Below are 27,573 nucleotides of genomic sequence, written 5' to 3'. Positions count from 1 at the left end.
AGGTCACACAGCACATCTGTAGCAGACCTGAGACCAGGACTGTAGACCTCGGTACACTTTCACTGAGTTGAGAAGCCATGAGACAATTCAAGCCTCCTCGGCTGAGAACAGACACAAACACAGGGACAGACAGAAGGCTCTACTCAGAAGCCGATGTGGGGCACAGGTCCTCACACACCATTGATCCATCTGCTTTTGGACATTTGGGCAGAGGTCGGGGCAGGGCAAGGTCCAGCCCTCTTCTGTGCCTGCCCAGGTCACACAGTACCACTGTAGAGGACAAAGCCCAGGTCTCGGACAGGCAGTCCAGAACGACACCTGCTGGTCCCTACTGCCCCCACGCTCTACAAGCAGGACACCCAGACTGGAGCTCCCAGAAAAGCCACCTGCAGGGAGTGACACAGTTAGAGCTGGGCCCTCTCCTCCAGAGATCCTTGGGACACCAAGAAAGCTCCTTCCCCAGAGGAGATCTGCCTGTGAGTTGAACAGGCACCCCAAAAGCATGGTTTAAAGAGACAGGGAGCTCAGCAGTGACCCTGCTTCAAAACAAAGAAAATGCAGAGATGGAGATGGGCCTGGGTGAGCCTTGGCAATGAAACCCTCCTTCCTCTGACCCTCCTGCCGAGCAATAGGCTGCCCTGATCCTAACCTTGGCCTGTGCTGGGCTTGCCCCCCAGGCTGTGCTCCCATCACAGCCACAGAGGAGCCTGCCTGCCTGCTGGGGAGCAGCTGTGGGGAGGGAGGCAGGGAGGACGGGCAGGCCAGGAGCCCTACATACCTGCAGTGCCTCTGTGTCCAGGGACTTCCTCTTTACCTCCAGCTGAGTCAGCTGCAATAACTCAGTTTCTATTAACTTAATCTAAACAGAAGACGAAACAGGGTTTTTTTATTCACGTTAACCAAGGTTCAAGTCTGCTGCTCTCTGAAGGCCAAGTGGGGTCTAAGAAACCTTTTGAGGGGGGGTCGGGAATGAAAGGGACCTGGGTGCCTTGGGAACCCCCTCAGCGGGGCTTTAAAAGAATTAATTGTTTCAGGGCCCCAAGTGCTTGGGGGCACAAGCAGACCTGTTCTGGAGGGCCCATCCCAGAGAGGCTAACGGTTTATGGAATGGAGACAGGCCTGCCTTTAAGATTCAGGCCAGAGTGCAGAACAGACACGGGTCCTCACTGAGCCTCGCACTCACCGAGTGTCTTACTTCCTCTAACTGCTGTCACAGAGAGCAGAGGGTAATGGAGTGCCTAAGAACAACGATGGTAGCAGCTGATGCTTCCAGAACATTTTGTGTGCAAGGCTTGTGCTGTGTACTCTAACTAACTACAATCTTGTCGTCAAATCTCCCCTGGTTATTAGGCGATATTACTGCCTCCATTTTACAGATGAGGAAATGGGGACTCAGAGTTTAAGTAACTTGTTCAAGGACACAGAGAGGTTGGTGAGGGAGCCCTTTCCCGGGGCTCTCCCTGCTTGGGTCTGAAGGGGAACAGCTGGCCAGCTGGGTCAGAACCACCCACAGGGAGGATGCCTGGGGGTAAGACCCCACAGCTAGTGACTTCTCCACCCTGAGCCTGTGACCCTATGGCCCTCGTCCCTAAGTTCCTATGGCCCCACCAACCCCTGGTCAGAGGAATGAGCTTCATGTCCGGCAAGGTGGGATTGAAATTAAAGAGGAAAATAAAAAGGTAAGTTGGTTTTGGCCAAAAAAAGAGAAAGAATACAAAGAAAAAAAATAAACATGCAAAATGTAAAATTCAAAGTGTGCTAAATAGGATGCAATGAGCATTCCCGCAGCCTGAAAGTTCCCTCTGTCTCCAGCCCTCTGGAAAGCCCAGGGGGCCCAACATAGCCCACCGGGCAGAGGCCAGCCTGCAGGTCGGCAGCCGAGCCCAGACCAGAGCACAGCTCCCTCCAGGCGAGGCAGCCTCCCCTGCCTGCCCTGGTGGGACACCCCATCTGCCCCAGCTCCTCAGTTTGAGCTGATGGAGGTGGCCACTGGGGTGGAACTGACCGCATTTCCCCAGCGAGGGGTTCCCGCCTGGGGCACGGTGGATGCAGAGGCTGCCTAAGCAGTCAAGGCTGCCCATGGGCATCATGAGAGACCGCGGAACTGTTTATGTGGCAGGGGTGGCGTGGAGTGGGGGGGAATGGATGGCTGAGCTGGCGCGTGAAAGAGCCACCTCTGCCGTCCGGGAAGGCATGCAGGAAGGGGTTGGTGGGGCCGCACCCCCAGCCCTCACCTGGTTCCTGATCTGCCGGTGCATCAGGTCTTTCTTCACCTGGAGAGCCTCAAATGCGGCCTTCTGCATGGCGCTCTGCAACAGAGATCATCAGCTGCTCGGCAGGTGCCTGGGGCCTCGCGTTCCCCGGGGCCCGGGCCAGGGGGAACACAGAATCTGCTCAGAAACACCTTCATGGAAGACTTCTCTCTCTCTTACAGGGAACGTAACTCTTCAGCTCACTTGTTCACATTTTAGAAATAATACCTGTGAAAGGCTCACTAGTGCTGGACACTACACTCACTAGCCCTGGACACTACATGCACTGAATTTCCACAACCGGGGGTGTGGATGCTTTCACTGCCTAGTTTCATGAAGAAGATGAGGGGGCCAACAGCAGTGCGCTGTCTGGAAGCAAGAAGTCGAAAGGCCCTTGGCACTCTCCTGTGTGCTCCACCTCCATGGAGTGATTAACACGTCCTGCCCCTAAGTCCTTATGACAGAGCCACATAGCACGGAGAGTGGGTGCCTGCCACGGAAGCAGGGAATCCTTCTCTAGATCTCAGTGACCAGAAAATCACCACGCTCTCCCCCTCCCTGCCCCCCTCTCCTGAGGGTCTATACAGTTCTAAACATACTAAGCATCTTGGGTCTTCTACGCTAAGGACAGAGCTCCATGCAGACTTGTGATGCTCTGCCTCAGGCTCCCTGTGCCCATCTTGAGCCCCTGCCCTCACACCCTGGACAAAGGCTCACCTCCTGCAGGATCTGGCTGATGGCTTTGTTCTGATCCATCTGCTGCCATGACAGAATCTGCTGGAAACGCTCATCCATTTCAGCCATGCTGCCAGAAAAACAGCAAATTAATTCACTCTCTGAATGTTTTCTGAGCATCTACCAAGTGAAAGGAACCTCGGAGATCAAAATAACCATTTACCCATTCAATAATAATACTCAAGAACCACCTGCTTGGGGGGGGGGTACCTCCTGGGCTGGGCACAGACATGGAGTTTGTCTTAGAAGGAAGGTGACAGAGTCGGTGTGTCTGGGGCCTCTCATCCACCCCTCCATCAGAATCTCCTCTACAATGCCCCTGAAGTGGTGGCCTGGCTTCTGCCCTCCCACCTCCACCAACAAGCTCATGACCTCCCAGGTGGGCCACCTGGGCCGTGAGAAAGCTCTCCTTCTGGGGCAGTAACATTCATGCCCCACCCGACACCCCCAGCATTTCCCACCCTGGCCTCGGATCTGCTCTTAGCACCCAGAACAAGTCTAGTGATTTTGACACAAAAATCCAAACCCTGAAGCCCCACATATGTCCATACTTTGGCATAATCTTGGTTTTGAGTTTGTTTCGTAACGATAGCTGTTATTCATTGGCCCTTTTGTGGCAAAGACCATCCTCGTTAAATCCAACAACTCCAGGGGTAGGTACTGTGACTTATCCCCATTTTTCTGATAAGAAAATTGAGGCTCAGAAGGGAAATGGACTGACCCAACACTTCACCGTTACTAACAGAAGGGGGACCTGAGTCCAGGTCTGTTCGCCGCCAGTGCCCACATTCCTAAGCTCGATGTTCTACCGCCAGGAAAGGAAGAGGAAACCCCAACACCTGTGAGGACACGGGGAGGCTGGTGGCTGTGCCAGAACCACCTGGATAGGGCCAGAACCACCTGGGCAGAAGGAGAGGGAGAGGGAGGGCAGCCAGTGCTCCTGGCCCGTCTCCCGAGCACCAAGAGCTCTTCTCCATGGCTGTGCCAACACGTGTGGTTCCTTCAGCAGACTAACCCCCAGTCAGGCAGTGAACTTGGCCAGCCAGACCCACAGCTGCCGCCAGTGTGAAAGCAACCTATCACCATCCCCTCCAGGGCACGCCGCTCCTGGCCTCTGCAGACCCTCGGAGGTCAAGGAGGGCACCGCAGTCAGGAGCACACCCCCACTCTGCCTGGGCCTGAACCCTGGCTCTGCCACCTGCTGGTTGGGTTTCCTTGGACGTGTCACATAGGCTCTCTGAGCCTGAGCTGTGGTGGCAAAACGGGGCTAATGACACAGTGCCTCAGAGAGTCAGTAAGCCAACACACATCCCTTGGCCGAGTGCCTGACTCACAGGAAGTGCATGAGAAGTGGGAGTGATTGCTGTCACTTTACCAGAGCCTGACCCAATCATGAGGTCCAGCTAGATAAGTCATGGAGAGCCATCACCACTTGCCCATGATGCACGGCTGAGGCTGGGGCAGGCACTGCAGTGCCCAGTGCTCACCCCACAGTCCTGGGCCCTGAGCCAGCGCCCCCAACTCAGGAAGCCTCTTCTTACCTTACCTGGAACAGGCCTGCTGGACCAAGCTCTGCCTCTGAGACTCGTAGGCCATCTGGATGAGCCGGTTCTTATAGCTCTCGGTCAGCATCTGCTGCATGGCGGCTGAGGAAACATGGGGGTGGGGCTGAGAAAGGGGCACCGCTCCTGCGGGCCTCGTGGGGTTCACCTCATCACCCGCCTCACAGTCACCCTTAACTTTTTTAAAAAAAGATTTGAGAGGGAGCGGTAGCACGCACACAAGCAGGAGGAGGGGCAGAGGGAGAGGGAGAGAGCATCTCAAGCACGCTTCCTGCTGAGCACAGAGCCCAGTTTGGGACTTGATCTCACGACCTGGAGATCATGACCTGAGCTGAAACCAAGAGTCAGATGCTCAACTGACTGTGCCATCCAGGCGCCCCCCTCCAAAATTTTTAACAGATTTTATTTATTTGAGAGAGAGAGAATGCGAGAGAGACAGCATATGAGAGGGGGGAGGGTCAGAGGGAGAAGCAGATTCCCTGCTGAGCAGAGAGCCCAATGCGGGACTCGATCCAGGGACTCCAGGATCATGACCTGAGCTGAAGGTAGTCACTTAACCAACTGAGCCACCCAGGCGCCCACCCCCTCCAAAATTTTTAAACTACGGAAGTAACTTAAGCTTGAAAAGGCTATTTGTAAAACACCAAAGAGCATGCACACAAAATCTTTTATAATCTTATCACCCAGAGATATTTTAACATATATTCTTCTAGTCAATTTTTAATGCATATTTATAGAACTGAACAGATATTCATACACCCAAATTCACAGCAGTGTTATTCACAAAAACCAAAAGGTGGAAATAACCCAAGTGTTCACTGACAGATGGTGAACAAAATGTGGTGAATACACAAATAGAATATTACTCAGCCTTCAAAAAGGAAAGTTCTGACACCTGCTCCAATAGGGATGAACCCTGAGGAGGTTCTGCTGAGTGAAAGAAGCCTGTCATGAAAAGACAAATACTACAGGATCCCACTTACGTGGGTTAGGACTAATGTCATCAGATTCAGCAAGACAGAAAGTGGAATGGGGGTTCTTCATGGGCTAGGGGAGGGGGATGGAGAATTTGTGTTTATCAGAATTTTAGTTGGGAAGATGAAGTTCTGGAGCTGGATGGCGGTGGTGGCTGCCGAGCAATGTGGATGTGCCTTGCGCCACAGAATCGTACAATTACAAGTGGCTAAAATGGCAAAGTTCAGGTTATATATTTTACTACAACAAAAAGTTACAATGTGACCACACTAAACACATCACTTCTTTTTGTGACTAATTCCCCATGTCCACGTGGCAGTGTGAGGAACTGGCCATAGGGCACTACAGGGCACAGATCACCATGGTTTAGTTAGATAATCCTCTATTTGGGGACATTTGGTCTCTTTTCCAATTATTAAATGATAAATGTCCTTGCTCAAACATCCTTATGCAATTTATTTCCTAAGATTAATTTTTAAGAGTACAGTTTTAAGGCTATGAATAATAGGAGTTACCCTTTCTGCCCTCCAGAAAGATCCCGCTGATTCACATTCCCTTTGGCAGGGGACAGGACAGCCTGATACCCTATGTCCTCAACAAGGGTTATTACCTACTCTTGACTTCACTGTTCTTATGGAAATCTTTTTAGTTATAAAAATAGTACATGCTTATTTTTAAAAAGCTAAGCAATAAGGAAGTTTAAAAAGGTGAAAACAAAAGTCCCCGGTACTGATACTATTCCTAATCAATTTATTATTAAACATCCTTCTGGAAATGCAAAAACAGGTTTTTCTTTCGTATAAATGGTGGGTAATACTGACCTTAAAATAGGGACATTAATAACACCTCATCAGGAGGGAGTGAGATGAAGTGGTGTATGCAAAGTGCTTGGCAAGGGGCCTGGTACACAGTATTCCACAGTACCCCACTCCAGTATCCAGCCTTGGGAGGATGGGGCCAGCCAAGAAGAATCATTCCTTATTTTAAAAAAGGAGGAACGGACTCCTGGTCTTCCTTGGCACGTGGCTGGATGCTCTCAGTGCTCAGGATCAGACAGGAAGTATCCCCCCCCACCGCCCCACAGCAAGTATGGACACAGTGTGGTGCCCTGGGGCCACTTCTTGGGAATGGCAGGATGGGGAGCTCCTGGCAACACAAGAGGGGCCAACCACAGCTCTTGGTAACAGAAACCCTACAGCCTTTGTGAAGTGCTCACTCAGTGCCAGGTATCATCTCATCTGACCTTCAAATGACCCCATGAGCTGGAGAATTATTGTTCTCCCCATTTCACAGATAAAAACATGGAGGCTCCAAACAGTTAGGGAACAGTAATGGCCCTGAGGTCATACAGCTTGTTCCCGAGTCAGCCTGACCTCAGGGCCCACGCTTCCCTCCTGGACTTTACTGCCCCTTTCAAGCCCGCTGTACCTGACCTACGGGAAGAAGGCGGCATCCCCCACACCCTAGTCAGACAAGCTCTGTTCCCAGGACCCCACACCCCTCCCCAAGACCCTCCCCACTCACAGGCAATCTCACGTCTCCGCAGGTTCTCTGTCTCCTCCTGGGTTATGGACATCAACTGCTCCATCCTTATTCTAGAAAAAAAAAAAATCCATCCATTTACTGAGCAGATCTAACACTTCCAACAGGGAATCGCATCAGAGGAATGCTGCCTTCTTCAGGAAGTCCTCCTTGATGTGCCCACTTAGACCAGCTCCTGCTGCATCACGCACTTCCACCTGGGCCTAACCTGCAGCCTCGTAGGCAGAGTTTCTTGCATAACAAGATGAACATGCCCTTCGGAAAATGGGCAAAGAACAAAAACGGCCGCTTCACGGATGCTTAAATACAAGTGACCAATAACCGCCCGGAAAGAGGCTCACATCACCGCTAACTAGGAGTACAACCCCCTCCCCTACCAGGCTGGGAGAGGAGGGGAAGCGCCAAGCACCGTGGCGGCGCTGAAGGTGAAGTGGGCACTTTTGTGGCCCATTGAGAAGGGCAGCCGCTGGCAAAGCATCTTCCGGAAGGCAATGTGGCAAGACCCATCAAAAGGTCCTCTGAACACATCCTTCAAAAATATTCACGTCAGGGCGCCCGGGTGGCTCAGATGGTTAGGCGTCTGCCTTTGGCTTGGGTCATGATCCCGGGGTCCTGGGATCGAGTCCTGCATTGGGCTCCCTGCTCCTTGGGGGCCTACTTCTCCCTCTGCCCCTCTCTCTCTCTCTCTCTCTCGGTCTCTCATGAATAAATAAAATCTTTAAAAAAAAAAATTCACGTCAGTGCCTACGTTCAATAGAACGTAGACTCGAATAGTGCTACAATAGTGCTTGTCATTATGAAACACCGGGAACTTCTGGGTCCACAGAGGATGAATTCGGATATAATCACATAGTAAATACTCTACAGCTACTACCAACGAGGTTTCTGGCGTGGACACACATCTGTGACACAGTAAATGAAAATTAAAAGGTAAGTGCACGTCTGGATGTGCACGCTGCGTGTGTGCCGTTCCCCCACTGTAAACGAGTCCTAGTGGTTGGGACGGAACATCTTCTCATCTCTCTGCAGGATCTCGCTTCGTTGGAAGCAGCATCTGAGCACCTCTGCCTCCTGCCCAGGCCCACAGGCTACTCGAAGGAAGGCCGTATGACTGGACCCGCGGCCCGGCCCAGGGCACCCAAAGAGGGAGAGGGCACTTGGTCAGCGCGTGCCAGATGAACTGGCCACAACCGGGCTGGGCCCTGGTGGCTCCCAGCTCCCGCAGCACCACAGCTGAAGGGGCTACCCTGCAGGAGTTCTTCCCAAGCAGCCAGGGGCCTGGAAGGCCGGCATAAGGACCACAGCAAAGCCCACGCTGCTATTCTGGAATTCCAGGGAACCAGGAGGGATTCCGGATAATCCTGCAGGGGAGGGGAGCAGGGGGGGAGAAGAGAGGGGAAAGAAGAAAAGGGGCTCTTCCCTCTCAGCTACCCTCTTTCCTAATTACTAAAGGGGTGCGTCTCAGTAAACCTGGAAAACGCAAAGGAAAACACCCAAAAGATCACCACGTCTGATTTCTACCTCTCAGAAATGTTTGGCAAGCCACTCACGGTGGCTCCTTGGGTCCTCTGAGCACAGATACACGCTGTGTCTTGAAGAAATCATACACTGCTCTGTTTTAACTGCAGCCCCCCCTTTTCTACTTCACAATAGATTGTGTTCCCTCAATAAGAAACTGATTTTTCTGATTTTTTTTATATTAGCCATATAGTTGGACATTACATATTTTTTTATTTACATCTCAGTTTTTCTCAGGAATGTACATGTGTGTTAAACTTGCAGGTGGTGATTCTTTTTAATTCAATATTTCCTAAGGAGGTGAATCTCCTTACAGCTTTAGGAAAACTTTCTGGCATAATCCTTGAGACTCACAAGGGCTTCTCTCCCCAAAACCTCTCCCCTGACCCCAAGGCAACACTGAGAAAATGCTTGAGCGAAACACTAACCTTTCATTTTCCAGCGACTTCAAGATCTCAGAACTTTTCTTTTGCCTGTGGAGAAAACCAAAAGCATAAAAGGTCACTGCAGTTGTCACGAGCAGGCCTGTTTCCAACAGAACTGCCCTCCCCTCGCTGCACTGACTGCGAAGAGGGGGCTTAGGAACCGGCCGGGGTTCTCAGCTTAGAATCTCGGGGCTCTGTGTCCTTGGGCCAGGTACTCAGCCACACCAAGCCCCAGCTCATCTGCAAAATGGGCTCATCACAAAAAAAGCTTCACGGAGTATTTGTAAAGAGCGAATGAGAGACTATACACAAAGTGCTCGGCATGGAAGCAGCACCCAAAAAACAGTAGCTTTCCGGTAGCTTGCCTCGGTGGGGCGAGCACGCTGCGGGGCACACGGCAGGCCTGCTGCCTCACTCGGGCACCATGTAACTGCTGCATGATGGAGGGGTGAGTGAAAAGCAAAAGGAGGCCTAGAAGCAACAGGGGACACAGCAAAAACCTGTTTCTGGAGGCTTTCCCCAAGGGACCCCAACTAGAGGTTCTGGAGACCTCTATCTGGCTTCCTTTCCCCCAAGCCCACCGAGACTGGCTCCTGGCGGCGCCTACCCTGGACAGGATTTGTTAAGGCAAAATCTCACTATGGCTGACCTCAGCGCAACGGGTCACTTGGAACCTAAAATACTGGAGCAGGATGTGATCTCAACTCTCCTGTTATACCCACTCATTTCACAGACGGGACACTCGGGAGGCACGGGTCTGAGGACAAGCCACAAACCAGGTCAGGCTCAGAGCAGATTCTTTTCTCTTTAGGCTGCTGCAAACTGCAGCACCAAGACTGGACCCTAACAACAAAAACCTCAGGCAGGAGTTGAGACTATAAGGGAGAAATGGATCCCTATCCTGGGCTCTTCAAAGGGTACCGATGTCAGGGAAGGTCTCTGCGTCTGGGGAGTGGGGGCCTGACCTCTGGTTATCCTGCAGGAGTTTCTGGATCCGGCTGGAGATGATCTGCTCCGTCTGCTTCAGCTGCTCCTGCAGCCGCTGCCGCTCGGCGTCCAGGTAGCGCTGCCGCTCACTCAGGCCCTGCTCCAGCCGGGACTGCTCCTGCAGCAGGACAGGTAGCTGGCCTGAGCTGGCAGCAAGGGGCCCTGTCCTGCCAGGCTTTTCCGTGTGATCTTGGCCCAGGGCTTCCCCTTGCTAGGCTTGGGGTGTCCATCACACATGAGGAGGCTGGCTAGGTGATCTGTAAGGGCCCCCCAGGCTCTGGAAGATCAAGGGAGAGTGCTTACTCCCACCACCTCCCCACAGCAGAGGGCCTCCCTGGCAGGGAGCGTGCAGACAAGCCTGACCCCACTTGGCTGTTCACGGACCTCCTTGACCGTCTGAAGGATCTCGTCCTTCTGATTGTTGCTCTGCTGAAGGAGCTGGGCATGCTCTCGCTGCCCGAGTTCCAGCCGCCGTTCAAACTCCAGTTTCTCCAGCATCTTCTGTTCCTGCAATACAGATCCTGGTGATGACTGGCAAGGCTCTGTGGGCATCAGGACACAGGAGCAGGGTGAATCCACGCCTCAACTCCCAGTAGTGCGGGCTGAAGGTCTTCACACTGAGCAACAACCTCCAAACCCAGTGCCTCTCATTAACCCCCCCACCCCCCGCCGGGGCCCAACTGTAATAAAACATTCTGTTCACTGGCAGGGGCTAGAGGTTTAGAGTCTGGGGTCCCTGAGCCTCAGACTGCTCATCTGTGAGGTGAAGATACCCTTTCACCACCGAGGCTGCGCAAGGATGTGGTGAGGTAAGGTAGTAAGAGGAAACCTTTAGTTTACCCTCTAATTTAGAGACAGGAAGAACTTGTTCCCTCACATCTTTTATAATAGATCTCTGATAAGAAAAGTGACTAAGGGAAAAAACCATTTTCTTACCTTCCTCTTCTCATAGTCTGAGAACCTATTCTGGGGGGAAAGAAAAGACAGTGGTCAAGGGAAGGTGGCAGCAGTGGGATTCCTGGCCCGTGGCCAGAATCGTGGGGCAGCCAGACACCAGCTCCACCCCCAGAGCACTGTGTCAGAATCGGGGGGGGGATGATGGGGGGATGAGAGGGAAGGGCAGTCTGATAAGGGCTCCCAGAGGGTTCTAGCGGACAGCAGGGCAGAGAACCACCAGGCTTGGCACACGGTAGGAAGCTCTCCATGACAGTTCCGGGGGCGCAGCCCCGAGGAGGTGTGGTGCCCCATAAGGGGACCAAGAAGTGGAATGCGGGATTCCCTGTCCGTACAGCATACCTGCAGTGCCCCAAAATTCTAGCCCACCAAAACACAAACACAAAGGGACACGTACAAGTTCCTGCAGAATTGTTCTACAGAGTGAAACCCTGGCAATAACTCAGACGGTTACTTCAGTACGTCATGGTGATTCCACGCAGTGGGTCGCACAGCTATCCAGTAACGGGGCAAAGGTGGGGGGCTGCGGGGAAAGAGGTCTGCCACCCTTCACTCTGCGTGCAGCAGGACGCTGTTCTTGTAAGAACAACGCAACAAAACTCAACTCGGAGTTTTGTATCTGTTCAGATCGGACTCAGGAAGGAGATGCATTAACAGTTTGTGATGATTACCTCCAGGGGGTGGGGACTGCGGTGGGGGCGGGGGGGGGTGACATTCACTTAGTTTACATATTTCTGTATTGTTCAGACTTGTGACAAGGAGCATGAATTACTCTTATAGTTAAACATCAACAAACACACACAGATATCTTTAAGTGGCCCTTGTACTTAGTTATCCAGCTCGGAGGCCAGATCAATCTGTCTGAGCTGTAAAAGCAGCATATTATGAGGAAATCGGGTTTGTCCCATGCTGAGATAGGAGTAAAATTTTAAAATTAACTTTTAATTATACAGAATATTGGAATATATTATCTTCATAAAAAATTAAAATACAGCATGTAAGGTATCCATGGACCATTCCCCAGCCTGATCCTGGTTCCCTCCCGCCCCCCTGCCATGTAACTACCATTACCAGACCCGAGTGCACACATTTATTTACCCATAATTTGTGCCTTTGGAAAATACAGATTTGTCTGTGTGCTCATATATGTTTTAATGAAGGCAAAATTCACATTCTGTAAAATTCATTTTTTTGGTATGCAGTTCTAGTCAGGTAACGGTCACTACAGTCAAGAAAGAGCCACCCCATTACCCAAAATTGCCTCGTGCCCTTTTGTCAAACTGTCCTCCTACCCATCCCCCATGTTAATGGCTATTGCCGATCTGCTTTCCTATATATTTGAACCTTTCTGAACATAAAAAGGGCACTAAACTATACCCACTGTGTTCCGCAGCCTGCCCTTTTCACCTAGCCATCTGTCCTGTGATCCACGCCTGGATGGATCTAGGGCATGATAGGGAGAGGACACAGATGGCTCAGCCTTTGCCCACTGGCAGACATTCAGGGGGCTTCCAATATTTCCCTACTGCAAATAAGGCTGCAAGGAACATTCTCGTAAATGTCTCCTTGCACAAGTGTCTCTCTCTACGTACCAAGAGGTGGGACTCCCGGATCATGGGCAATGGCCACGGCCACTTAAAGTTTTGACCCATATTATCAGGTTATCTTCCACAGTGGGAACACCGGTTTCCATTCCCAAGAGCAACTTATGAGGCCACTGTTTCCCTACACTCTGGCCAAGAAATTATCAAAGTGACATTTGTAACAATCTGAGGGAAGAAACAGTATTTTGTTGTTTTAGTTTACCAGTCTCTGATTACTAGGGGAATTGGGTTTTTTTCATGTTTACTGATCATCTGTACTGTTTTTTTTGTTTAGTTTTTAAGTAGGCTCTATGCCCAACGTAGGGCTTGAGCTCATGACCCTGAAATCAAGAGCTAGGTGCTCTACCGACTGAGCCGGCCAGGTGCCCCTCATCTGTACCAGTTTATTCTGTAAAGTATCTGTTGATAGATCTTTGGCCTTTTTTTTTTTTCCCCCCTCTTGGGATGGTTTTCTGCTTCTTACTGCTTTGAAAGAGCTCTTTATATGTTCAGTCTGCTAATCCTGTTTCAGAAATGTTTGTTGCAAATACTTCCTGAGAGTATAAATGGACACGATTTTCCTGGATCGAGATCTTCCCCTTCTCTAGTTTTCACTGAGCTGCCAAGAGAAAAACAAAACTACAAAGGCATACATGGTGGCCCTGTCAAACAGCGAAGGGGGGCACCAGGGAACCAGAGATGAATAAAAAGTCCTTGGAAGGTAAGAAGTCAAACCCCTGGCAGCTGGTGCCCCCGCTGCCCGCCACCAGAGGCCTCGGGCTGTGAGCCCTCTGTGGGAGTGCAGGTGGGGACAGAGGTGGCTTCTGATTGCCTCCAGTGTCAGGTGCCCCTGGCTGATGTGGCCAACTCTAACCAAGCTTCCTCCTCTATGCCCGTCCTAGGCTAGCTCACCCCCTGGGACCAGGGAGGGCCAGCCCCTTGCTGTGCTGACACGTGTGCCTCCCTGACTTCTCACAGACAGGAGAGCATGACCGGAGTCCCGTACAGCAAGGGGCACCGAGGCAGGAAGTACTTGCTGAGAGACAACAAGGAACAATACACACACAATCCCCAAGCTCCATCCAGCAGGGGAGACAGACATTAAACAAATCATCTCCCATGTAATTATTCATTTAGAGCCATGATAAGTGCTCCCAAGGAAACATGGGGCACCCGGAGAACATACAGCAGGAGACCTGACCCGGGCTGATGTGGCGCGGAGACTTCTCAGAGGACGTGGGATTCAGACACAACTGAAGGATGAGGTGGAGTTAGTGAGAGATGAGCAAGGAGAATTTCAGATTGGGTGGGTGGGTGGGTGGGTGGGGGCAACTGCAAGTTCAAAGGTCCCGAGGGATTCAGGGAGCAGAGAGGAGCTTGGTGCATGTTTGGTGAGGTGGTGGGGTGAGGTGGCACAGGCTTTGTGAGAGCATCTCAGCACACTGGTCTGGATGGAGGTGAATTCTAGTTTGGTGGGGGAATCCAGGGCCTCCAACTCTGACCATCCCCCCAGTGCCCAGGGCCCCCTCGGTGCACCCCCCCCACCACTCCTGTCAGCAGGCAGGTACGCCTTACCTGCCACTCTACCTCCTCCCTGGAGAATCTGTCCGTGGGTCCATCAGGGCTATTCCGGGAGGTGTCAGCTCCGTCCTGCTCCAGGACTGGCAGCAAGTACTGAGAAGGAGGGTAGTATTCCAGTCCTGACTCTGCAAGAGAGGACACAAGCTGACCAGGAGGGAGGGGGCAGAAACGTCAGCTCCTGCAGCCTCCGACTTCCTCCCCAGCACCCTGTCCCACCTGCCTGGTCCACTGCTCCCCTGCCCTGGAATGAACCGGGCCCTCCATCCTGCTCACGAGTCCTAAAGCCAGGGCCTGGACTATGGCAAGCACTCAGTAAGTGTCAGCTGAGCGAATAGATAGGCTGGCCAGCTGCCTCACCATCCACGTGAGAATGAGATGAGAAAAGCCTGGAGATTAGTGGAGAAGCCTGGGTCCATAATCTCCTATGTGTATGAGACCTTGGGCAAGACGCTTGCCTTCTCAGGCCCTGCATAATTTTCTCCTATATAACTTGACAGGGTTCGTACTCTTTACCCATTTTTGAGTGGGTTACTTGCCTTATTCTTGTTGATTTATAAGTGCTCTTTATATACCATAACTAATAACCTTGGGCCTATAATATAGATTATAACTATCTTCTTCCAGACGGTAACCTTTTTAACTTTAATGATGGGATCCTTTTGAGGTAAAGAACTTTTGGATTTTAATATGGTCAAAGTTGTCTTTTAAAAATATAAACGGGAGGGAGCCTGGGTGGCTCAGTTGGTTAAGCGACTGCTTTCGGCCCAGGTCATGATCCTGGAGTCCCAGGATCGAGTCCCACATCGGGCTCCCTGCTCGGCGGGGAGTCTGCTTCTCCCTCTGACCCTCTTCCCTCTCGTGCTCTCTATCTCTCATTCTCTTTCTCTCAAATAAATAAATAAAATCTTTAAAAAAAAAAATAAAAATAAAAAAATAAAAATATAAACGGGAAAAGAAATACTAAAAAGGGCCAGTAGGCATATGAAAAAACATTAAAAAAAACCAAGGACATGACATTACAATAATAGTAGGCTGCTTTGCTTATCCGTCGGAATAAATAAGCTTAGAAGAACTTTAGAGATGACACACCAAGTGTTATTTGTGGGAGGGAGAAAGGGTCCTCTCAGAAGCTACTCACAGGAACCTAAACTGGTGCAGCGCACAGCGCCTGGCCCCTTTCGTCTGCCAGCCCCACTGTGGCCCGCCCTGGAGGAACACGCCCACGGCGCCAGAGAGGGGTGGGTTAACGTGCTCGCAACAGTGGAAGACTGGAAATGAGCTCACGTTCACTGTAAAAGGAAGGCTACGTAAGTTGCGGGGCTCCAACACGTGACAAACTACATGGAACTTTAAAACAAGACAGATGCATCCGTCATGAGATAGGAAAAGGCCCAAGACCTATTTTTGAGTGAGAAAAACAGGAATCACAATAGTGCACTATCTTTTGTGGATTTTAAAAGATGTTTTTAAGAGAGCAAACCCCAAAACCTTATGTGCATATTTATACCTACTACACCGTGTAAACAAATTGAAGAATTATTTCTTAAGCTGCAGAGCAAGCCTACACATGTTCACTGCCTTATTCTGTCTTCTGTATACCTAGAAATTGCATAATTGAAAAATCTTTTTAAGGAAGATAAAGGGTTTGGGTGGGGGATGGGTGGCACAGGTGAAGGGGATTTAGACGCACACTTACAGTGATGAGCAGAGTCCCGTACAGAATTAAGTCCTCATGTGGTACACCTGAAGCTAATATACCCCTATGGTAATTATACTTGAAGAATTTGTCTAGCTCAGCTATTGGCCAGGGTACACATTGGAGTCACCTGTTGCTCGAAGACTCATCTGGTAGGTGTGTGGCCTGAGTAGCCGTTGTGGGATGTGTAACTATTTTTTTTAACTGAAGTATCACATACATACAGAAAAGAACAAAAACTCTTCACGTATAGCTTGGTGAATGTTTAAGAGTGAAATCACCCTTATGAACAGGGCTCGGTTTGGGGTCAGTGCTTGTGTGCTGATAAACGTGTCTGGCTTCTCTCACGGCCCATCGTGTTGCGAGGTTCACCATGGCCATAGCAGTAAGACTGCTTTTTTTGTTCCTTTTGATTGCTGTATCGTATTCACGCGTGAGTCTGAAACAGCGTCCTGACCCGTTCCACCACCGATGGGCATTTGGGTTGTGTCCGGTTTGGGCTATTATGAACAGTGCTGCCATGAGTATTTCTGTACTTGGCTTTCGACATATATTCATATGGACAGATCTTTTCCAACTTCATGGCTTGCCCTCTTTCCCTAAATGGTGTCTTTCTGATGTTAGTGAAATGTAATTTATCAACATTCTATGGTTGGTGCTGTTGAAGGAAGAAATTAAGGTTCTTTTTCCCTACATGAATATCCAATTGATCCGGAATCATGTACGAAAGACTTTGCTTTCCTTTCTTGTTGCTTTCCCATGACATCTGTCACCCACAGCTGTATGAGTCTTGGCCGTGTTCTACAAGTTCCCCAGGTGACAGGAGCCCCTAATTAAGACCATCTGCCAGACGGGAGGTGGCCAGGTACTCTGCCCTCCCCTCTGGGCACCTGGACCAATGGTGGCCCTCCTGTCACCTTAGCTTCACTGTCACTCCTCCAAGTCCAGTCCACCGTGGCCTCGGTCCTGGATGACCCCAATGACCTCCTAACTGGTCCCTGGCCTCCACACTAGCTTTCTCCAGGACCTTCTCCCTGCAGGTGGAGTGAGCCCTCTCCTGTGCGACACTAGGCCCCAGTGGCCTCCCCAGCCCCCTCTGCCGCACGCTTCCCACTGCCCTACACTTCTAGGCCCTTCAACATGCTTCTCCTCCCACCAGCAATGGCCTCCTCTCCTTCCTAAGTCCTAAACGCCCTCAGGTTTCAGCCAAGCCACTTTCTCAGACCTTCCCTGATGCCCCAACCTAAGCAGTAACTCGATTTCCTGTGACCATCTGCTTTGCTTGTGTCTCCTGCCAGATCTGGAGAGCTCCAAGCAGGCGGGAACTGTGGTCTCCTTGGTCTCTGCTGTCCCCCAAGTCTGGGCTGACACAGGGCAGTTGCTGGGACCATGCTTGCTCACTGAGCGAAGGAGGCAGGCTGCCTGGCTTTACCTTTGCAGAGTAACTGCTGAATGGCCTGGGTGCCGGCACTGCACACCTCCTTGGGGGGGTAAACCATGGACGAGGCGTCGAGGCTCAGAGTCTGCAGACACAAGGGGAACCTCTTTATACATGTTATCAGTACAATTCCCAAGCACCTGGTTTAGTTACGAAGCTGTGTTTACTGTCTCCTCCGCTGAGCAGGGGCAGCTTACCTGTCTTGCTCCCAGCACCTAAAATAGTGTCTGGTGTGCAGCCAGCACGTGATTCATGGTTTTGGATAAAAACTTAAATAAGTGGGGAAAAAAGGAAATTGTAGGACAACATACAGAATAAGATTCCATGTTTGTTAAAAGAAATACTTTTTTTTTTTTTTAAAGATTTTATTTATTTGACAGAGAGAAATAGCGAGAGCAGGAACACAAGCAGGGGGAGTGGGAGAGGGAGAAGCAGGCTTCCTGCTGAGCAGGGAGCCCGATGTGGGGCTCGATCCCAGGACCCTGGGATCACGACCTGAGCCGAAGGCAGACGCTTAACAACTGAGCCACCCAGGCGCCCAGAAATACTCCTATTCTCTCACATTAGTGTATTTATTAAAAAAAAGCGTGGAGGAATATATATCAAAATCAAAATGGTTTCCTCTAAAGGGGAGATTCTGGGGTACTTTCTACATGAAATTGGAATTTTTTAACAATGTGATTTTTTAAGTAAGAAAAAACCCGATGTTTATACGGGCACGCAGGCACCTGCTTATGGGTTTATGAGGCCCAGGAAGCAGGGGCCTGGTTCACACAAATGCCCACAAAGCTGTCCACAGCCCTGCCGTGAGGTTTTCCATTGTTTTTGTTTGTTGAATCAAGCCCTCCTGCTATCCTCTTACTTTTTCCCAGAGGCCTCCTGGACTTGGCACAAGTTATCTAAAGCCCCTTTCAGGAGCCCATATCCTCTCTGCCTGGGACAGACAGGCCCGCCCCAGAAGGCCTGAGGGACCAGGCTGGAAGTGGCTAAGTGGGGAAAGCAGCTCAGAGGCCCCCCAAGCCTGGTGAGCACAGCCCTTCCACCCGGGGACACGCACTGCAGAAGGAGCCTGCCCTAGAGCACAGGAACCAACTGCCTGAGGTTGGGGGGCCCGAGAGCAGAAAACCCCATCCCGGGAGGCCGAACCTAAAGAAAATTCACCCACATGGGTAATACTGGTCACCAACAGTGTGGTGGGTGCTGGGGCTGCACCACCTAGTTTGGTGGCCATGAGCCACGCCTGGCCATGTCAGTTTACATTTCAACTGACTAAAATGAAAGCGAATTTAAAGCTCAGTCCCTCAGTGGCACCAGCCACGTTTCAAGTGTGCAACAGCCACAGGTGGCCGCGGCTACTGCATGGGACACACAGATGCGGGTGTCCCCGTTATCGGCGGGAGCAGCAACTGGACAGCGATGCATGCAGCCACTTGGCCCTGGTGTCAGACCCCAGCTCATCCTGTCCCAGCTGTGTGCCCTTGAACAGGGCAGCTGACTTCCCTGAGGCTTGGCTCCCTCTGTTCAACGGGCACGATATCACCCAGCGGCAGGGCTGTTTGATGGGTAATAGATAAAACGTGAGAAAGACCTTGGCCTTAACCGAGAATGGTCACTTATGGTCTCATCCTGAAAAAGGGTTTGTCCAAGGTGCCACCAAGAAGCTCAAAAGGTTTTTTTTTAAAGAATGGATGTAAAGTACATCACTCTCAGAGCTCCCACTAGCTGACGTATGAGGGCTTCAGAATCAGTGTTGCTGTGCGCTGTGCGCTCAGGTACGGTGGCCACTAAGCACATGGGGCCTGGGTGGCTCAGTCGGTTAAGTGTCTCTCGATTTCAGCTCCGGTCATGATCTCAGGGTCGTGAGATCGAGCCCTACGTGGGGCTCTGCGCTTGGCGGGGAGTCTCCTTCTGTCCCTCCTCTTGCTTGTGTGCGTGTGCTCTCTCTCTCCCCAGTAAATAAATAAATCTTAAAAAAAAAATGTATAAGTAAACATGTACTTCCTTGGTCATACTAGTCACACTTCCAGTGCTCGAGGGCCACACGTGGCTAGTGGCTATCGACTTGGGACAGCACAATCACTGGACATTTCCATCACTGCAGAAAGTTCTGTTGGACAGCACTGTCTCTCCAGCCTGCCTAGGGAGAGGGGCTGACCATCCTGTCCATTCTCAGGCTGGCTGCCACAGTGGGAGGGACCAGCCCCTAGGGTCAGCCCCCTTCCTTTGCTGTCTACATGCTCACCCACCTACTTCTGATAAAGATGCTGATGTTCAGCAGTCTGGACTGACAGGTAATTCACTGATGGCTCATCAGAGTGTTCTGGGATGTTGGCCAGACTATGTGTCATCAGGGATAGATAAGTCCCTGTTCCAGAGGCTGAGTTGCACAGAGGTGAAGAGCACAGGCCCTCAATTCACACTGCCTGGTTTTCAACGCCATCTCTGCTATCACTAGCTGTGCGGCCCCTGGGCAAGCTCCTTAAACTGTCCATGGCCTAGCCGCTTCACCTGCAAAGGGGCACAGCGGTATCTGGCTTGCAGGATATTCCTGAGGATTCAGGGAACTGATGCAGATTAAGCACCTAACCTTGTAAATACCAGATAAATGTGGGCTGTCTTGTCATCACAACTGTAAGGGCCCCCACCTTCCCTGAGCAAGCGGCCTTGTGTCAGTGTGTCTGTTAAGGCCTGAACTGTGTGTCCCCCAAAAACACATATATGAAGTCCTAATCCCCTGTACCTCAGATGCCACTGCATTTGGATATAAGGTCTTTAAAGAAGTAAACAAGTTCAAAATGAAGTCACCAGGCTGGTCCCTAATCCATTATGTCTGGTGTTCTTAGCAGAAGAGGAGTTTTGGATACAGGCCCATAGAGGAGAAAGATGTGAGGACACAGGGAGAAGAGAGCCATCTACAAGCCCAGGAGAGAGGCCTCAGAAGCAACCAACCCTTATCTTGGACTTCTAGCCTCCAGAGCCGTGAGAAAATAAATCTCTTGTTTAAGCCACCTGTCCTGTGGTACTCTGTTACGGCCACCCTGGCAAACCAATACAGTGACCCAGGAAGGGCTTGTCCTCCCTCCCTGCTCTGATGCTCAGTTTCTACGCCTCCAAGTAAGGCTGCTCTCCCTGTCACGGAGCTCTGGGCTCTTCACGATGTGGATCCTCCAGACACAGCAACTGCCAACCACACCAGATCCCCCATTCCTCCCTTAACACCTCCTGTGCTGTGCACCTCCTGCATTCTCCGTACTGTCCCCTGCACCTGAATGCTCCGTTACCCATGTCCACTTCTCCAAAACGAGGTCCTCTCTCAAGGTCCAGCTCAAACACATCTTTCACAGAGTGTCGACCCCACCAGGATTCAGTGTTCTGTCTTCACTCTAGGAGTGTGTATTTCTGCCACCGTCATGGCAGCAAAAGTCACATAATGACAACTGCTTGACATCACTCTCTCTGTGAGCCCCTAACGACCGAGCCCAGCACCCCATGACAAGGGCAGGCATTCAGGAACATGGGAAGGGGGGGGTGGGTGGGCCGCACTTACTTCCAGGGTTCGAACATGCGCCAGTAGCTGCGGCAACCTCTGAATCTCGTTGTCGCTGATGTCGAGAGTACGTAAGCTTCGAAGTTCTCCCAAGGTGTCTGGAAGCTCCTTCAGCTTGTTATCTGGAGAGATCCCAATGGCACAGCTCACCTTCCCAAAGCCCCTCCACCAGCTTCCTGCCTGACGCCGCCAGGACCTGGGGGCACGTGGGTGCCTCACTTTGATCCCGGGGTGTGCACCAGGTCCTGAGACCTGAGGCTCCGTGAGGAAGAGCAGAGGGGTCCAGTTTTAGTGGCCTGGGTTCAAGTTCTTACTCTACCACTTACTACTAGCTGGGTGACTTTGGAAAATGGACTTTACCTCTTTGGGCCAGTTTTCTCATGTAAAATGGGGATAATGATACTATTTGGGCACATAGGAACATCAAAGAATTCAATGAAACTATGCATATGAAGCCCTTAGCCTTCAGCACAGTGCCTGTCACACCGTAAGTGATCGATAAACACGGTATCATTATTTTTATCATTTCGATGTTACCAATGAGTAAACTGAGGCATTTTGTGCAGAAAGTGCTTAAGGACAACCAGAGGACACGAGGGAGCTGGGGGTATGTAGAAGGCAAGCACCGTGCATGTGACTCTGGGCTCTGTAACTATCATACTGGGTGGTTTTGAGCAAGTCACTGCTCCCAGCCTCTTTTCTTCCCCTGTCAAGTGGGGGGCACCCCTCCCTGTCCCTACCCCACGGACTCGCTGCATCACCAACTGTGGAAGCGCTCCTCCCTGAGGGTGAAGCGCTCGCTGTCAGAACCTGTACTGTGGCTCCTGGATGGCTCTCTCCCAGCCAGGCCGCCACTCCGACCGCGCCTTGTTACTACAGATATGGGGGCCCGAGTCCGGGAGCCTGACTGTCAGAACTGGCTGGCCTCCTCTCTGTAAGGCCCTGAAGAGTCACAGGAACTCTCCAGACACCCTGTCTCTCGTTACCATGGAGACAGACACCCTCCCCTCCCCAGAAGGGGGTCAGTCCAGTTTATAGGGATGCTCCAGGACTGGCGGCCCTCCTGCTCAGTGGTTCCCCAGGAGGAGCACTCTGTGGATGCTGGCCAAGACAGCCCAGAGCTGACTGAAAGTCACATGGACAAGGCGTTCTGGCCCCTACCTTTCACATTGAGGGTCTGGAGCTGGATCAGGTTCCCAATGGAACGTGGGAGATACGTCAGTTGATTCCTTTCCACATTCAATACCTAAGAGAGAGGGGAAAATGACACGAGAACCCAGACACAGAGAACAGGGTCTAGCCCTGCTTCAAGCCAGGGTGCCGCACACACTTTAACTCCCCTTGACAGCCCTGCGAGGAAGGCACTGATGGTTATGATCCCACAGGCTCAGAGTGGTGAAGTCACGTGCCCGAGAGAGCAAAGCCAGACCTGGAGCCGGTTCTTGCTGAGATTCCACCATTTATGGAGACCACAGAATGCCCCATGATGGTCCCACAATCAAGCAAGGAGGAAGAAGGGGACGAGCAGGTTCAGGGACCTGGGGGAGTCAGCCTATGACAGGGCTCTAGGAATCCCAGTGCTGGGGGGAAGGAAGCCGAGCTGCATAAAAGCAGCAGGATATGCCCAAGATCTCAAAGCTGGCAGCTGGTGGTGCCCAGACAGGATCGCAGGTCTGCTGGATCCCGCAGACCGCGCTCTCTCCTGGATGCGGCACTGTGAGGGGAGCAAGGCCAATGCGATGGCACACTAAGTACTCATTAAACATTGATGTGACGGAAAGCTAAGGAGTCATTAAAAATAATGTGGCAGATAAATATTTGATGAAGCAAAAGATGGTTAGGAGTTACTGTCAGGTATCCAAAAGTTACAAATCAATGAATACAACAATTCTATAAAAATACATGCGTTAAAAAAAGTCCCCAAAGAGGGGCGCCTGGGTGGCTCAGTTGGTTAGGCGACTGCCTTCAGCTCAGGTCATGATCCTGGAGTCCCGGGATCGAGTCCCGCATCGGGCTCCCTGCTCGGCGGGGAGTCTGCTTCTCCCTCTGACCCTCTTCCCTCTCGTGCTCTCTATCTCTCATTCTCTCCCTCTCAAATAAAAAATAAAATCTTTAAAAAAAAAAAGTCCCCAAAGATCCTACACCCAAGTATTCACTGTGGCTTCCTAAGGGGTGACATATGTTGTGTGTGCCTTTGGGCACGTGACAGGCATCCCTCTGGACCTCAACTTTCTCACCTGTAAAATGCAACATCAGCCACATTGTAGGGTTGTTCATTCCCATCATTTCTTGGTCTCCTCCACGTTGGAGGCAGCGTGCAGGGTTGGGGTGCAGCCCTCCGAGGACTACGTCTCCGTCAAATCAGTAAACCCTTCATTAGGAACTATGCACGGCCATTAATGCTCCCAAGGAAACAAGCTGGGGCTGAGACAGAGACCCAGAAGGTGGATCTACTTTGACAGGGAGGTTGGGAGGGTTCTCAGGGACATTTGGGCTGACAGAGGATGAGCCGCTCAGGCAGAAGGGAGAGCTGAGGTCCAAACGGGGAGGCCCTGCCGCAGTAGGGCAGGAAGGCCAGAGGGAGCTGAAGGGGACGGGAGAGGAGGCGGGGCAGCAGGTGGGCCCATCGTACAGGGTCTGAAGGGGCACAGTGAAGAGAGTGGGTTTTACTCTAAGTGTGAAGGAAAGCCGCTTCTTTCTCTGTAAAGGGGGGATAATGCTAGCACCTGCCTGACAAGGAGGCTGCAGGGAATCGGTAGATAATAGGAGGGAAACGCTCAGCTCCTCGTGGGCATGCGGGGGGCCCATGACTGATCCAAACTGGGAGGATGAGTCAGAGTGCTAAATTCATCATTTCCTGCTTCCTCCTTGTGGAAGCTCACAATGAAATCCCAAAAGCACAAGCCAAAAATATGGCATTGAGATTCCCACAGCTCAGACTGCCATGTCCAGGGTGTCACCGAGCTTCCTGGCGGGAAAGGGGCAGAGGGCGCCGGCACCCAGGGCGGCCGTGGCCAGAGCCCCACCAGAACTCTCCAGCCTCGTGCAGCTTCTCACTTGCCGTCAGAGGCAGGTGTTGTGTGTCCTGCAGCCATACCTGGAGGGCAGTCAGCTGCCCTATGTCGTCAGGAAGAGCTGACAGCTGATTATCGTGAAGATCCAGAACCTGCAGGAGGAAGACAAGCTAAGGGGTCATAGTCACCAACGGAGAAAGCCCGTAGACCTCTGGCTCCGGGGAGGCGAGAAGATACCGGGGCCCCTTCCTGCCTCTGGTGTTGAAACAACACCAGCCCCTCCCTCTCCCAACTACGTGATCATTCCATCTCAGCTCCTTTTTCAAAACCATTTCTTCCTTTTTCTTTATCAAATACTTATTTTTAGCTGTTGAGTGAAAACAGTATGCTATGAAACGGTATGCCTAAGTATTTATGTTAAAAAGGAAAACCCTCAGAGTATAAGTACGTATTTATGTAGAAAAAGACTATCAAGTATGCAATAACATACTGACAGTGGTTCTCGAGTGTGAGATGACATTTTTCCTCCTTTGCTTAATTGTATTTGCTAGTTCTTTTAGCAATACAAATGAGCAAAAAAGGCATAGGTCATATATATGAGTACATAAGTATGTTTCATTTACATATATATGAAGTAGAAATATACACAAGTACAAAATAAATATTTAAAAAATGTATAAAATGTTATTTGTTTTACTACAAAAAAACGAGTGTTGGGCTAGAATAATAAAGAGAAGTAAAAACCACCCCAACTCCTACAAACCAGAGTTAACCACAAAAACCACTCTGACGCCTGATGCTGCCATCCTTTTCTATGGAGTGAGCCCACGGTCAGCTCATGTTCACGTGGAATAATCCCGAGGCCACAGGCCACATGTACTGTGAATATGTCCCAGTCCCTGTCCCGGAGAGGCTGACAGTCAGGAGGAAGTCAGCTCCCATCACGGGGCTTTCACACCGACCGCATGAGGCCCCGCGTCCCTCCAGGGCCTTCTTGTTTGGGCTGGTCAGTCTTCACACTCTCTGTGAGTTCACGTGCTCTGAGTTTTATGCTTCGCCTTTCTACCTGTTGGGCAAGTTCCCCTGAAGGCAGGGCCTGTGGCTGGTTATCTCTGCAACCCCACCCCATGCACAGCACTCAGGTGCCCCATAAACTGTGCCAATCCAACCCCAGCCTGACTATTAAGTTAGGCCTGTGTGGCATAAACTTTAACAAAGGGAGCTTGGCCGTCACGTGGTACACCAGGCAGAGTCCCTGAGCCCTGGGAGAAGGACCCCAGTACCTTGATGGTTATGAGACTCAGGAGGCTGCAGGATTTAGGGAGCAGGGAAGTGAGGTGATTCGTGTGGACAACCAACACCTGTGTGGGAAAGATGTGTGGCGTGTCAGCCGGAGGGAGAGCGGCAAGCACGGCAGCCAGCCTGGTGTAGGATGCACTGCAGACCCCGCATGCCCGCTCTTCCCTGCTCTCCCAGACACTGCAATGGGGGACGTGGCTCAGAATTGTGGAACCTCCAAATGGGGAATCAGATGACCTGAAAGTCTGTAATTTCAAGGGTGGAAGGGATCTTTGAGGCCTAATGCTCCCTTCCATCCTGAGAAGGGTCCCTGTGCAGCTGCCTTGATCTTAACCTCCCCCAGCGTCAGCATCGTCACGTGGGGAACAGAGAATAACAAAGTACTTGCCTCCGAGGGCTGCCCGTATGATTAACAAAAAAACAGACAAAAAGGACTGAGCCCAGGGCTGGCTTGGGGTCCAGTGCTCAATCCGTGTCATCTGTTGCTGTTTTTATAGCATCGACCCCCACACAGAAACTTCTAGTGTCAAGGAGCTCACCAGGCTGTTTCTATGGAACACTTCTTACCTCCCTTCATTAGACAATTTGTTTAGAATGCTCCTAGCTGCCTACATGCAAAGCCACGATGCCTTTCTGAAAACCCCTTCACTCCATTCTTACCCTCTCTGCTGGGTGACCAGAACTAAGTACAGCTTTCATTATTATGAACAAGGTCACCCTGTGTTTACTGTGACAGGCGTCATACCCGGTGCATTCCAGTCTCCATCTACCTACCTCCCTACGCGTCACTCTTTGAATTCTCATGCTACCTCTGTGAGAGTAGAACTAGAAAGAAGAATGTCTTCATTGCACAGATGAAAAAAAAGGATGTAAGAGTTGGTGGAAGTTGCCCAACTCACGAGGGCCAAGGCCAGGATGTGACCCAGGCCCAGCTGACACCAAACTCAACTCTTCCAACTGTGCAAACACCTACTTCAAACTGAAAGGGTGAAAATCAGGGAGAAGGGAGATGTCTACGCCAAGAAGACAGTGCCAAAAAGTCCCACCTGATTTCAAACAAGCAAACATGCAATAAACAAGTCTATGAAAATGAAGATCCACCTCACCTTCTTCTGTAGAACTTTGCATGTTGCAAAAGCTCCAAATGGAACCTAAGAGAAAGAACAGTCAGCGTCTCCCCTCCTGCCGGTTTTTGTTTTCTGAGCGGCACACATGTGAGGGAGAGATGGGGCAGGAGGTGATCAAGTGCAAAATCCTCATGTGCAGAGCAGCCGGGAGTGTGATGGGGGAGGCTGGTGAGGAATGCTGCTGGGATGTGGTCAGCCCTCCCCTGCAACCAGCTGGCGGTAGACCGCCCTGCCCGGCCCCAGCCCGCACACCATCCCCAACAATAGCTCTATCGGGGCAAAAGAAAGATCTCTGGTGCTATGCAGACGCTGGAGAAACCCAGATTCTTCCAGTTCCCTAGAAATCTGTGGGTACATTTTCTAGACTCCTTTATTCTCGTAGACTGTGTTGAGGCCACCGATCATCTTAATTCTTTTGAATAAGAACAAAATCCAAGAACACTTCACTTGACTGATGCTTCTGGTGTTCTAAAAGCCCTAGTCCACATCTGTCTTTCTCAGGAACATGTGATCCAAGAAAAAAGGACAGATCAACTTCACAGCCAGAACACCAGCCCCGATTTACCTCTGAGAGCTCACATTTAGAGATGTCAAGAATGTCGTCAGCCCCAGCTTCTTTTGCCTGAGAGTAAAAAGAATAATAAAAAATGCGTTCAAACAAAACACCTTGCAGAGCGGACAAACCAGCCAAAGAAACACAGGATCAAGGAACTGTAAGAGACCACAGACACCATCTGGTTCAACTAATCCATTTTGCAGGTGCACCAATGATCCCTGCTTCAGTGGGGCTTGAGGTCCAGCACGGAAGAGCAAATGAACAAGTAATGACAACTGTCATCAGTACCCTCGGGAGGGAAGTGGGAGGCACTCCCGAGTACCAGACAGGAGGCCTCACTGGTCTGCTTTGAGTCAGAGATCTCCTCTGGGGGTCAGGGAGGCAGATGGGAGGGAGGGAGCACACGGCTTGTTTGGGGGCAGCGTGGAGCCCCATTCCATGAGGGCAGAGGCGGAGATGGACTCAGGAAACCCATTTTCCCTCACCAGACACATCTGATACTCCAGGCGTTTCCGAGCCTCTTCACTGGGTTTACGCTTCCGGAAGAAGAGCGGCATTCTTTTTTCTCTCCCTGGAGTAATCTTCAGGACTCTAGGGCACAGGAGAGAAATCAGGGCCTGGGGACCCAGGACAGGCAGCACACTACCACAGAACACATAGCTGATCTGCCGGACTGTATGACCCTTGATGGCAGTGTCTGCATCCATCTCAGCCATCCATCTGTGCCATGAGCCCAGCACAGCAGGTCTTTCTAAGGATGCTCTTTGAAAATGTGTAACAGA

The 27,573-nt window shown here is 51.2% G+C and overlaps 1 protein-coding gene across 4 annotated transcripts in view; it reads right to left on the bottom strand.

The window, feature by feature from the left end:
- Nucleotides 1-27,573, bottom strand: part of LRSAM1 (leucine rich repeat and sterile alpha motif containing 1) — a 44,573-nt gene that overhangs the window by 9,081 nt on the left and 7,919 nt on the right. For 2 of the 4 annotated variants that reach the window (XM_028107841.2, XM_028107842.2), the window contains 18 exons: nt 27,277-27,382; nt 26,801-26,857; nt 26,215-26,259; nt 25,093-25,170; nt 23,893-23,961; nt 21,957-22,041; nt 20,796-20,917; nt 17,243-17,333; nt 14,109-14,239; nt 10,933-10,962; nt 10,381-10,503; nt 9,975-10,114; nt 9,013-9,057; nt 7,049-7,119; nt 4,534-4,633; nt 2,970-3,057; nt 2,235-2,309; nt 779-859 (listed from right to left, as the gene is read on the bottom strand). In XM_028107841.2, coding sequence (XP_027963642.1) covers nt 779-859; nt 2,235-2,309; nt 2,970-3,057; nt 4,534-4,633; nt 7,049-7,119; nt 9,013-9,057; nt 9,975-10,114; nt 10,381-10,503; nt 10,933-10,962; nt 14,109-14,239; nt 17,243-17,333; nt 20,796-20,917; nt 21,957-22,041; nt 23,893-23,961; nt 25,093-25,170; nt 26,215-26,259; nt 26,801-26,857; nt 27,277-27,348 — 1,503 coding nt within the window. In that variant the 5' untranslated portion in view covers nt 27,349-27,382. Of the gene's footprint in view, nt 1-778; nt 860-2,234; nt 2,310-2,969; nt 3,058-4,533; nt 4,634-7,048; nt 7,120-9,012; nt 9,058-9,974; nt 10,115-10,380; nt 10,504-10,932; nt 10,963-14,108; nt 14,240-17,242; nt 17,334-20,795; nt 20,918-21,956; nt 22,042-23,892; nt 23,962-25,092; nt 25,171-26,214; nt 26,260-26,800; nt 26,858-27,276; nt 27,383-27,573 lie in introns of those variants that run through there. The other 2 variants (XM_028107843.2, XM_088019132.1) reach the window with 2 other exon arrangements.

This window comes from Eumetopias jubatus, unplaced genomic scaffold, assembly GCF_037043125.1.
Source record: "Eumetopias jubatus isolate StellerSeaLion01/CBP00866 unplaced genomic scaffold, mEumJub1_p1.0 scaffold_15, whole genome shotgun sequence".
In the NCBI taxonomy this organism is placed as follows: Eukaryota; Metazoa; Chordata; class Mammalia; order Carnivora; family Otariidae; genus Eumetopias; species Eumetopias jubatus.
The sequence above is the reverse complement of the archived record's forward strand: the minus strand, read 5'-3'. Positions and strand labels throughout refer to the sequence as shown.